Source organism: Chaetura pelagica, unplaced genomic scaffold (genome assembly GCF_000747805.2).
Source record: "Chaetura pelagica isolate M959 unplaced genomic scaffold, ChaPel_1.0 scaffold222, whole genome shotgun sequence".
Taxonomy (NCBI): domain Eukaryota; kingdom Metazoa; phylum Chordata; class Aves; order Apodiformes; family Apodidae; genus Chaetura; species Chaetura pelagica.
In genome coordinates, this window is record NW_009952711.1 from 5,349,274 (window position 1) to 5,361,909 (window position 12,636).

Here is a 12,636-nt window from a genome sequence, read left to right on the forward strand (position 1 = left end):
GCAGATTAAATTTGCCTTTAATGCAGCATCAACAAAGAAGATACAGGCATAAGCAATTTTGAGGGTTCTGTTCAGTTTTTATTTTTTTATAGGAAACCTTTGAAAGGTTAGATTTTATGTTAGAACTGATGACTTAACAAGGTTTCATAGGAGACATACTTCTTGCTACCACTGTGATAGCATTTTCTTATATAAACACAGAAAATCAATTTTAGTGATGTTGTGATAAGCTGCTTAATTAATGGGTTTTTTAAGTCAATACATTTAAATAATTTATAGCTCATCTCTGGACTGTGCCTATGAAGGTATTTTGATGGAAATATCTCCTTCAAATATTAGTTGGAGGTCAGCTCCAATGTTTTACAGTTGCCCTAAAGTAAACTACAGCTGTGCTCTGGGTATTTAGGTCATGGTAGAACATTAAAAGAAAACTGAGCTTGTTTTGCAGAATGTTGTTGTTGGGTCATAATGTAACTTTATGTGCTTTTTAAAAGTGCATTTCAGCAAATTTATAATTTCAGATCTTAAATACTTCTGTCATGGTTTAAAAGGCCTTCATGGCAAGGAAATGGCTTCTCATGTAGGATAGTAGTAAGTGCTAGAATAGGAAGTTTGGCTAACCATCTTAAGATGCTTTCTTCCTGGTTTTTGTGAGATGAGATAACTGGAACAGGTTACATGAAACTAGTTTATCCTATAATTTCTGTATAGCAAATAAAACATTTTAAAATTATGAAATGCTCTTCTGGAACTCCGAAGTGTGTTTAGGCTCAATAAGTATCAACTCTAAAAAGTTATTTCAGATTAACAAGTTGCTTTCTAACTCTATCTTCAGCCTTATCTCTACCTTAACCATACAGTGTTTTAAAATATTGAACCCTAATTTGTTATCTACTAGGTTAAAGAATGAAATCGCCATTACAGAGAGAGAAGCCAAGTTGGAGGTCATGTCTTTTCTTTGCTCCACACAGCCTAACAATAGTATCTCTGAACTTCATAACTAGTTTGGACATCCAAGACAATTCTTTTTCAGCTATACATATGCTTCTGGGTCATGGCATTCCGATAATGTGTATAGTGCAAAAATCAAGGTTTCTGTGTTATACTACAAGATATGGCAGTGTTGGAGTAACACTGTTAGTATGTCTGCCTACCCGAAGATTTCCAGTTTGCAGTCAGCCTGTTCTGGTTCATTTGTGTCCCAGGCTCCAGTGAAGGAATTATTTAGTTGCTTGATGTATCTTCATCTTCAGGGAACCTGGAAATTGACCTGAAAATATAACCTGAGATCTGGTTAGATATCGACTCTGAACTGTGCTGTGAGAGGTGGTTTGTTTGTTGTTTTTTATTATTTGTACTTTTTCAAAGGGGAGAATCTTTGAAAATGTCTCTTCAGGCTCAAATTGTTTTTGTTTCTTAGGCATGTGTACGAATTTTCTCTCTCAGGAGACCAAGTGATCTCACAGTACATAGTCATAACTTTTTTCAAAAATAACATATTTGAATTGTGACTTTGCACAATTTCCTTCTCTAAGAAGCTGTGTCTCTGTTGTCCTTCAAAAAGGTCAATCTGTTACAGAAATCCCAACTAGTAAAAGAGTGGGAGAAGTCCTCAGACCTAGTAAAGATTTTTCTTGTAACACTGCTTGCCTTCTGCCCAAAATACAGAGAGGTTGGTGAGGTTTTTTTAACAAAAAACATCATTTTGTAGAAGTGTGAGATGACTGTTCATCTTCATTCAGCAGCTTTCAGCAAGATTCTCAAACATAGACCTCTTTCCATAGACTCCATTACCACCTCAGGTGTGTTTTCGTTTTTCTTGTGCTTTTTATTCATCCCATATTGTGTTTCAGCACTATAGAAAATGTGGAATCTGCATAAAATAGTTTTCCATAATATTGGCTTTCACTTAAAAATAGAATAAAAAATGCATCATCTCCCAACCCCAAACAAAACAAGTCAACCCATGCTCCCTAACCCTTATAGTTGGAAAAGATGGAGAATACAGAGAACAGGGTACTTTGGTGTTAGCTGTCTGAGCTCACAGGACACCTGAACCAAGACCTTTCAGAACAGTGAGCTCTGCTGTTCAGTGTGGTCTAGGCCATTTGGAATCACTGGTTATTTTTTCCAAGGTGCCATGGAATGCCTGTTGTTTTACTGCAACCTGCTTGATGTTTTGGGTCTTTGTTATACTGTGTTATAGCACACAGCAGGAGGCCAAGGACCAGACAAGGTGTTGAAGAACCGGAAATATAAATTGATGAATCAGGGTGTTTAATGTCCTGGTACCATCTCTGTGGAGAAAAAATACTATGCTAGAAGTATGTAACATTGTTTACACAGTTTTAAATATTTAAGAGTTTGTGATACAAATAATAGTTGAACATGTTTGTCTTTATGTACAGTGGCCTTTTTCTATTTTACAAACAAAATTAACTTTTATTTTTACATTTTAAAAAAGTTTAATTTATTAATTTTGTCACTTAGGCAATTAGAATTTCCTGAATGAGACTAAGATTATATGGGCAAGATGCCCTGTAGCACAGGAGATTATTTTAGAAGACTGTTGTGGCTGTTTTCAAATGGCAGCTTTCAGTCACTTGCTTTCCCATTATTCTAAAAATGGGAGGAAAAAAGTTGTCTTTCTTCATACTATTTAGAGTTAAATAGTTATTGGGAGAGATTTAATAGCGACTGAAAAGTTTCTTCTGTGACAAGCATTTTGTTAAGAATCTTCCTATACTTAATGTAATAGCATCTGTAGGGCTAAAACACTAAAAATGCTTCTTTTCCTTTCTTTTTTTAAAGATTAGTTCAGACTTTTTTCCCCTCTCCAAATAAAAAGCTGTCCAGACTGACTTTGCATCCTGCTCAATAAGGCATAATTGAGATTATGGATCTGAAAAAGGCTACAGGAGTGACTTGAAAGTTTTGCTTTGCTTCTGTGTTATTTTTTTAACTTGGAAGACTATTTGCAAACATCTGTACTGATAGACATGCTGAATCTCTTCTACATAACAGATTTATGGGAATGTCAGTGTGAAATTATTTTTGCAACTTTATATTGCAAACATGAATGTGAAATAAAAGAAATATCATTAATTATTGCAGAAAATTTCAAGACCTAGTTTATCTGAAGGAAAAATAGAAACACCACCTTTTGAAAGGTAAATATAATCAGCTGCATCTTGAAATCAGATATTTAAAACACATGCTGTATTATTTCTCAGGTAATTGGGCAAAAGTATTTAATTGGTATTTTCATGATGTATATTTTGTATGATAGAAAATTTTGAATGGTTGTTACTCAACAATATGGTTCCAAGTGTTGAAATACATTCTTAGTAATGCTGAAACTGAATTAGTCAAGATTCAAAATATATTAAATAAATTATACAGATTGTTAAAAGAAACATTTTTATAATATTGCATATTGAGTTATCCTATTACTGGGGCAATTGGAAAACAATTTTAAAATACAGTATAAAATGTTAATTCTTGAATATTCATTTAGGATTTTAAAAAAATAATCCTGTGTAATTTGTGGACAGGATACTCAACCAAATTCTTAACAGAGCAAATATGTGAAATTGTTGGGTAACTAACAATTTTAGCTATACACTTTAAAACATGCAAAATTGTTAAAGTTTTTTTAATTTTACTCTGGGGAATTAATGTGTAAGATTTAAATTGCCTTTGGTGCATATTGTGGGCAGACTTAATATAAGTCATCTAAATTGTTATACCATAGCCTGAAAATGTCTTATTCTGGTTAGCAATCTTTCACAATTGGTGGTGCAAATTTAATCTTTAAAAATTCAGTCGAAACATAATTGTTTTTTTGCTATATTTATGTTTATAGTGCCATTTAAAAAAAGGCAAACTGCTTTCAGAGTCTCTTCATAGGTTACTTTTCTATTTAGAAAAGGCTTTGCTTTCTCTAGTCATGCAGTGTGGGCCAAATAATTTGAGCTTTTACTTTAAAATGCTTAAGAATCAAGACTAAATGGTTCAGGTATTAGAAGATAACTTTGTCTTTAAGCTATGGGTTAGTAAGCAGTCACTGTACTTCTAATTGAATATGATGTGCTACTTTCACTTATCCTTGTTTTTAAATAGGCAGAAATAATTTTAATATATAAATCTGTTTTCTGTTAAAACTTCATTTCATACTGTTCTATGGGCTTTAGGACAGACATCTGGAGTGTTAAAGCTCTAGTACCAGGGTTTCTCCATCCTCATGTTTCTCTGTTATTAAGCCAAGTTTTGAGGTAGTAGGATTTTAAACCTAGAAATATTCAGAACCTAGCTTCTCTCAATCTTACTGAGCACCCAAATTTTGCAGCTTCCATACAAAGAGAAAAAGGAAAAAAAAAAATCCATTTAGTTTCTAGGCTTCAATTGCTTTCGGCGTGTGTATGTTTGCACCTGGTAGACTCATCTCCTGGATTCAAAATTGTCTTATACTTGAAGTAGTCTTATTCTAAACCCTGACTTCATACAGATCATGTGGAAGCTGGTTCATTAGTGTAGCCCCCATTTGATAGTCTGGCCAGTGTTTGGTTCATGCTTTTGAAAGCGAGTTCATTGCTTTTGTTCAACAAAAGTCAGATTTTACATTTTAACTGTCACTGAAATCCTCCTTTTTATGTAATATACTTATAATCATTCTTGCATTTTCCAGTCTTTGTCTAGATTTTTAGTTTTCTTACACTTGAACCAGTATTTTTTGCACATAAGAGTAGTAAGAGTATGTTTAATTCCTAGTATTTGGTGGAAGGCAATGCTTTTTCAGCTACTAACGTAGTAACAGAATGATTTCTTGAAATTCTATGTGATTTTTTTTTTTTTGGTGGGATTTTAATGTGTCAGAATTGCTATGTTCCACTTTCTCAGCTGCAGTTCTCAGCAGAGATAAATTATTTCATTGGAGAGCTATTCTATCTAAATAGAATTATTGCTGTGCTTAGTAATCTAAAAGATCACTGTTCTTTGTGGTAATTGTTTTTGTGATGGTGATTGTTGTGCAAAAACTTGTTCAGTTTTATTTTTATACTCTTATTTGGTATAAGTAACTCACAGGAAAGCATGCTGATGAGAGACTGCTTTTTTTCTGCAAGAGAAATTAATGTATAGGGTTTTTTACTCTTCCTCCTTGCTTCCTCTCCCTCCCTTCCTGTGTTTTGCCAAAAATAAGTGAGAAAGAGGGGATGGGTTTGGATGAAGGCTGGGATTTTGGTTACTGGAAGGTGAGGGAGATTGTGATGGATTTTTTTTTTTTGTGTGTATTAAGAGCAGATTTGTCCTTTGAGAATTTCTCCATGTGAATCTTGTGTGTGTGTATGCATATATGTAATCCATCTGGGATTTCGAGTTTGCTCTGTGTGTACTAATGAAACATTAGTCATCCCTTTATTGAAAACTTTTTTTGCATATCTGTGGTCAAAACCTCCTACATAAAACATAATGTGGTTGTTAACTGTGCAGCTACATCTCATCCTCAAGATGCTTGTTGAAAAGTAGTAACTGAAGATCATATATATACATTATTTCACTGTATTTTCATATGAAAACAATTCTAAATATTTGCTAGCATTTATATGGCTCTGTATAGCTTAAATGTTTCTCTGGAATAGATGAGGTAATTAGGAACAGTTATGGCAAGACCAGGTATGTCAGCCACAGCTGATGGGTGGTTCTGAGTGTTGGCTTTTATCCTAGAACTTTCCTCATACCCTTTTTCCCCTTTTTATCTAGAAGTTTGTGAGAGAAGAAAACAACTTGCATAGAAAATTTGTGTATTTGAGAATGTCACTTACTGGCTTATAGTCCAATAAATGGAAAAAAAAAATATCCTTTGTTTGACACAAGTAAGCAAATTTAGGTTGTAATTTGAAGTCCTTGTTATATATGAAAGATTGGTGAACAGGATAAAAAGATTCTTATTGACTACCTCAGTGACCAGTAAAATTTCACCACTCAAGGGTATCTCAGCAGCCTCTTATCCCTGCTAAAAATATTCCTCTCGCTTATGTTTGAAGTAGGAAATGGAATATTCTTGGATTAGTTTATTTAGGTGGAAGTAAAACTTGAGAGCATATTTCTAACTGTGTCTAGTATGTAGCATGTCTTCCAGAATAACCCTTTTCTGCAGAACTCATTTAGCATATAGGCAAATCACATGAATTACTTTAAGTTCCTGGATCACTAGAAGGACATGTCTAGACTTTCAGCTTGAAAATATATCATAAAAACATAGTAGCAGGAAATTGGTTATCCCTTGTAAGAGTCTTGGACCTGCCTGTTGCTTAGGTAATGTTAAAAGTGGTTTTAACAAAAAAATTATTTCAAACCATTTTTTAAAGTATTTGAAGAAATAAAATACAAAGGTATTTTGATTGATGAGGTATTTGGTGATATTATATTGCTCACATCATGTCACTGTTCAGAGACTATTTTCAATTTAAGTTTTAAGAATCATAGAACTCTTCAGGTTGGAAAGACCCTTGGGATCACCAAGTCCAACCATTATCCCTACTCTACAAAGTTCTCCCCTAAACCATATCCACCAACACCACATCCAAACAACCCTTAAACACATCCAGGGATGGTGACTCAACCACCTCCCTGGGCAGCCTATTCCACTGTCTAACCACTCTTTCTGTGAATTTCTTTTTTTCCTAATATCCAGTCCAAACCTCCCCTGTTGCAGCTTGAAGCCATTCCTTCTTGTTCTGTCACTAATTACCTGTTAGAAGAGACCAGCACCAACCTCTCTACAATGACCTTTCAGGTAGTTGTAGAGACTGATGAGGTCTCCCCTCATCCTCCTCCTTCTCAAACTAAACATTCCCAGCTTCTTCAAGCATTCTTTGTAAGATTTATTCTCTAGGCCCTTCACCAGCTTCATTGTCCTCCTCTTTACTTCCTCCAGCACCTCGATATCTCTCTTCAATTGAGGTGCCCAAAACTGGACACAATACTCCAGGTGTGGCCTCACCAGTGCTGAGTACAGGGGGACGATCACCTCTCTACTTCTGCTGGTCACACTATTTCTAATACAAGCCAGGATGCCATTGACTTTCTTGGCCACCTGGGCACACTGCTGAGGTTAAATTGGGAGACTTACTTGCTTCTGATTTCACTTCTATATAGAATTGTATCTGAAGTTAGACCAAATGTTCTTCCATCTTCCCCTTCAATTTATTTTGTCTGTCACCTTTTTAGGTAAGCTGAGCTACTAATTCTGATAAGTTTTGAAAGGTTTAGAATTTATATTAAACTTTTAGCAAATTTAAATCTTCACAGCGAAAGTTGAGCTCTGTCATTGAGAGGATGGAAGAAGCTGATGTTCCTATAACAAATGAAGAGAAATATTAGAAACTAGGATTTAGGATTTTGACTGTTGGACTATGAACATATGAGCAAAATGCCTACAGCAATAGAATTGGATTATATTGTAGTTTTGTGGGTGTAGTCAGCATTTGAAGGATACAGGTCAGTCTTTCTTTGGAGCATTCTGATTTATTTTTAATTCCTGCTCACCGTATAGCACTGTGTGCATGTGGCTTTATTGAAATGCTACAAGGCTTAAACGCTCCATTTGCATACCAACTTCAAACACTGTGGCTTAGTTCTTATTGTACAGTAAGTTTCTCATTTTTACTTGAGTAATTCAGTAATAGATCAGTAATCTTGATCTGTATTTCCTTTTATAAACATAGTTTTACTCTGAAAAGTGACTGAAAATGCTACTATACTTTTTAAGTGCATCCAAATTTATAATTGTCTAAATTTTAGATTGAAGTTAATTTAGATATCCAAGGGTTAGCATTTTTCCCCGCTTTACTCACATTAGTATTGCAGAGTCAATTTGATGGCATAAAGGCATGAACTGGCTTCTCTTTGCACTCCATCAACAAAAATTTCAAAGTATCTGCATCTGTAGAAGATGCTGCGAGGTAGAGGAACTTAGCATTGTAATTGGAAAATTCCATGTATCACACAAAGGGGAAAACAGCCTTCCTTTCTGGAGATGAAATCCCAAGAACTAAAGAGTACTAATTCACTGCTAATTACAAAGCTGAGTTTGTAAATAGATAAGAAAAATGCGACCGTTAATTAAATTCAGCTCATCTTGCTGTGGAACACTTAAGAAATACCAAACAGGAGATCAACACCACCACTTTCTAAGTGTCACTTTGCAGAGTACAACCACGTGTTGCTTTATTTCATTTGTTACAAAAATAACCTGTTGTGGCTTTTTTTTTTTCAGCAAACAAGAACATGACTCTTCAGATGAAACAAAAGAACGCAACAGAAACCAAACTAAAAAAATTGTATCAGCTGAAAAGAAAGAAGAAAACTCATCGCTGTCAAATATAGGAATTTTTCCTAGTTCAGAACTCCCTGACAACAGCTCAAAGAATTTATTGCATGAAAAAGGAGCATGTTGTGATTCAGATAATAACAAACAATTAGTAGATGAGAAACAGAAATGTATTAATGATGAAAGTGAGTTGAAAACTTGCCAGAGCTCAGATAATGTTGTCTTGAATGAGCAGACTAAAATACGTAACTTGGATGAAACTACACTTTCAGCAATGAACGCAAGGGATTTAAAACTAACATTGGGTGAAGATGTTAGTTTTGAGCAGTTCTTGAGGAAAAGAGATGACCCTGAATCCGTTAGTTCAGACATCAGTGAACAAGGCAGTATTCATTTGGAGCCTTTGACTCCATCCGAAGTACTAGAGCATGAAGCTACTGAAATCCTTCAAAAAGGTAATGTTGCACCTTCATCAAAGAAAGCTGGACAGCTCTCTGAGCAAACAGATGAGACTTCTAAAGAAAGCAGTCCCAACAGAATGGAAACAACTGTAAACAAGACAGATGAAAATGAAGAAAGCTGAAATTATGTTAATTTTATTGTTTTTTATAAACAATGGTAACACCATGGACCATTCCTGATGAGTGTGCTCACTGATGCTAACAATTAAAATTGAAAAAGCAGGAGGGGGGAGAGGAAGGAGAGAAAGAGACACTAAAGGGAAGCTTTGCATAGGAAGGTAGCATGTATGTGTATGTACAACTGAATTAATTAAATATACAAGAGGTAGCACGTTCAAATTTATCTTCCTGTCTCTTGGATGTTATATCTTATTAGATTGATATTTGAAAGGAGTAATAAATTCTAATTTTTATAGTTAACTAGCCCAGGATAAGGTGTTTTGTTTGCCAAGAAAATATTTTTTTAAATCCTTCAGTGTGAATATCATTAAACCGTGGAATTTAGTATGAATTCACTTCTGATGCTGAAATGGAGCACACTTGTAATGATGGTTATTGGTCTGCTGGTAATTTGGGTAAACATAAACCTTTGGACTTGGTGTCACATTCCTGTCTGTAAAAGCATGTAAACAGAATTATATGAATCTATGCACCTCTGTACAGGTGTAATCCTGCCAGGCTGTAAGCTTACTTTAATAAACTTTCAGTGAAAGTGGAATTATTACAATAAAAATATATATTTGTGGGGTTTTCAGTACGGGCTGTGCAGAAATACTGAACTTAATACTATTAAGTAGAACATGCTGCTGAAAGTACTCTAGCTGTTAGGCTTTTACCATTGTTTAGTTATTCTTAACTGTAGATGCATAGGAATGGTCTGTAAGCCACACCGAAGTACAGTTTTATGTAAAACCTGTTTTAAGCAAAAAGAAGGAAAACCCCGAACTGGAAACACCAACTGGCATGTATTTTGCTGTTTTGCAGCTGCTGCTGGCTAACTGTTACATAAAGGAGACAAGGGCATATAAAGTAGAATTGTACAGTTCAAATTTAGAACCTTTTGTAGTCTAAATTGTGTACAGAAAGATGGCTGCTGGGTTTTTTTGTTTTAATTTGGTTTTTTTTGTCTTCTAGTTAGCAGCTAGATTTAGGAATGCATATGATTAGTGGTAGCTTGCTCTTATGACTTCATTGCTCCATTTGAAACATTCAGAATGTGCTTTTGAATTACAGTTTTGTTTCTAATGAATGTTAAATGTTTTGAACAGCTGTTGAAGTACTGCTGTAAATTATTACTTTTTGAGTAAATATTTGCAACAAAATTGTCTTTGTGCATAATTTTATGCTCAGCTCAAAACTTTGGACATAGTCTTCCCACATTTAAAAAAAGATTTAGTGACCCTTCCCAAAAACTATTTTTAAATTGTGAATTTGAGACTTACTTGAGGTTTTTCTTTTGTTGGGTTTTGGGTTTCTTGTTTGGTTTTGTGTTGGTTGGGTTTGTTGGGGTTTTTTTAGAATTAAATGATCAAGTGCCTATGCATCAACATGTTTTTGTAGATGTGTATTGTGCTAACTTTTCCTGATTTTATAGAGGTGTTTTTCTGGGCCATCAGCATGCAACTGAAGTCTGCTCTGTCCTCCTAGGATAACTGAGCCCAGCTGCTAAATGAGTCCAATCAGCAACAGTATTAAAATTTAGAGACCATCCAGCTTATTGCTGGAGATTGTAAATAAGCCACTTAAATCTCAGCATCTCAAAAATTGCTTCAAAGTCTTTAGAGTTGTATGATGTAAATTTTGAAGTGCATCTTAATTTTCATCCATGCAGGTTTAGAAGACTTTTAAAAAGAAAAGTGGAACAGTTTGCCTAGTCACAGCTCTTCAAGATCTGACACTTTAAGAACTTCAAATAACAAGACACACAAAAAAGCTAGGAGCAATAAGTTGCAGTATTCTTTTATTCTTTAAAGACTTTTAGTGAAATTGTTACTCAAAGTACAATTAACCAGTTTAATGTCTTCATGCTTGTGCACATGGAAGATTATAAAATATAGCATGGCAATGAGGACAGCCTAAAGGGCTTAAGCTGTTGAACTTGATGTATGTGGTACTGAGGGAGTCCCTGAATGCATCTCTTTTTAAAATCAGAGAAATCTCTAGAATTTTTTATCTGATTTATGATCTTCCATGCAAATGATACATTTTGAAGAACACTCTTGATATGTGGTGTTGGAAAATATAAAACTCAACTGGAAGCAGTTGTATGAGACCTGCTTGTAAATTCCTCATATTTGTCTTCTATTATGCAATTATTTTTTTACAACGTTTACCATTTAGTAGGAAGAATTTGGAAGAATTTGACCTCATACTCTTGAGAAAAGTTGGGAAACTCAGATTGACAAGTCTGCATATTTGACAGAAGTATATATATATATGATCTCAGATACTTAATATGTTAAGTGTTGTTTGTTTTAAATTACGTAGAGAATGCTTATGCAGAAGGTAATGTTGGGTACAAAATGCCCAGATACTCAGCCCTGCCAAAAGAAAGGAATGAATGAGAAATAAATTGTTCAAGGAAGACCATCAGATAGCTTTCAATAGGCAAGTAAGTTGTATCTTGAAAACACTGGCATGCTATTTTTGTGAATGAGAAACTAAAATTTATTACAATGTTTCCTGTATAAAGCAATTAATTTGTTGAATGAACACTATAGGATGCTGCATAATTATGAAGATTAATCTATCAAGTTATTTGGAAGGTTTCCTAGAGTTAAGCTGTAGTGATACTTTTAGCTGAAGTCACTGCTGAAGTTCAAGTTAGATTGTATGCATTTTGTTGTTTGGAAGGAACAGCACACAGTTCAGGTTTTCAGTTGTTTCTGAGTAATTGTAAAGTTTATTTTCCACCCAGCTGTCACTAGTTCTTATTCCGTGCCACTCTCTTCTTGTACATACCTCAAGTTTTCATTGCCTTACCCAAATCCAGTAATTTAAAGTTAATTGTTGGTATCCATACTAGAATCACCATTTCCCCTCATCTCGAGATTTACCACATCTGCTTGAATAATAATTTCAGGTAACTTTTTTTAAAAGAAAATATATGCCACACATATGCTATATCTTCATTATTTGCGCTTAATGAAAAGCTGTTGTCATTATTAGCTTGTGGTCAGTGAGTTTTCAGTCACTTGGAGCTTCCTCAAGTGCAGCCAACATCTCTGTTTGCCTTGTGCAGTTTGGGAAAGAAATTGGCTTACCTGTTGTGCAGTTTTTCTTTAACAGAATGGTAAGTAAACCAAGGAAAAAAAAAATCTGGTCAAATCGTAGCACATACTGAGTTCTAAGTATGGGGTGATGTATTTTAAACAAGATTTTTATATCAAAAATCATGTCCACTTTTCTTTTCCTGGAAAGCAGGAGAGAGAAGATCCCTGGGCAGTTCGTGTTAAATCATGTTCTGTGATACTTTACTGCTGGAAGACATTAAAAACTGAAAGTCAGGGTAAATCATCTTGAGTAACACTTGGTGTTCTGCAAGGATATCAAAGCTTTTCTGCAGGCTTTAAGCATTGTTATATATATGCTGGCATGTAGAGAGCAGGGGTTTTTTTCATGCTGTAGGATACACTGATATTCCATAAAAGACTGCGGCCATAGGGTATCACAGTAGTGTTGTTTGTAGAATGAGTTTTATACCTGATTGTTCTCTTTTTGTTTTCACTAGCTTTTGATTTTTGAGGCTTGTGAGCTTATTTTGTCTAGTTGCAGGCTGTATTTTTGATGTATGCTTAATATGTCTCTAATAAATGAAAAAGTGGTAAGTATGATTTATGATTA

At 34.6% G+C, this 12,636-nt stretch overlaps 1 protein-coding gene across 1 annotated transcript in view; it reads left to right on the forward strand.

Moving 5' to 3' along the window:
* ZNF280D (zinc finger protein 280D) overlaps nt 1-8,915 on the forward strand; it is a 50,500-nt gene extending 41,585 nt beyond the window's left edge. The window contains 3 exon segments of the mRNA XM_009994536.1: nt 899-944; nt 3,115-3,170; nt 8,279-8,915. Coding sequence (XP_009992838.1) covers nt 899-944; nt 3,115-3,170; nt 8,279-8,915 — 739 coding nt within the window.
* Nucleotides 8,916-12,636: the final 3,721 nt, after the last annotated feature.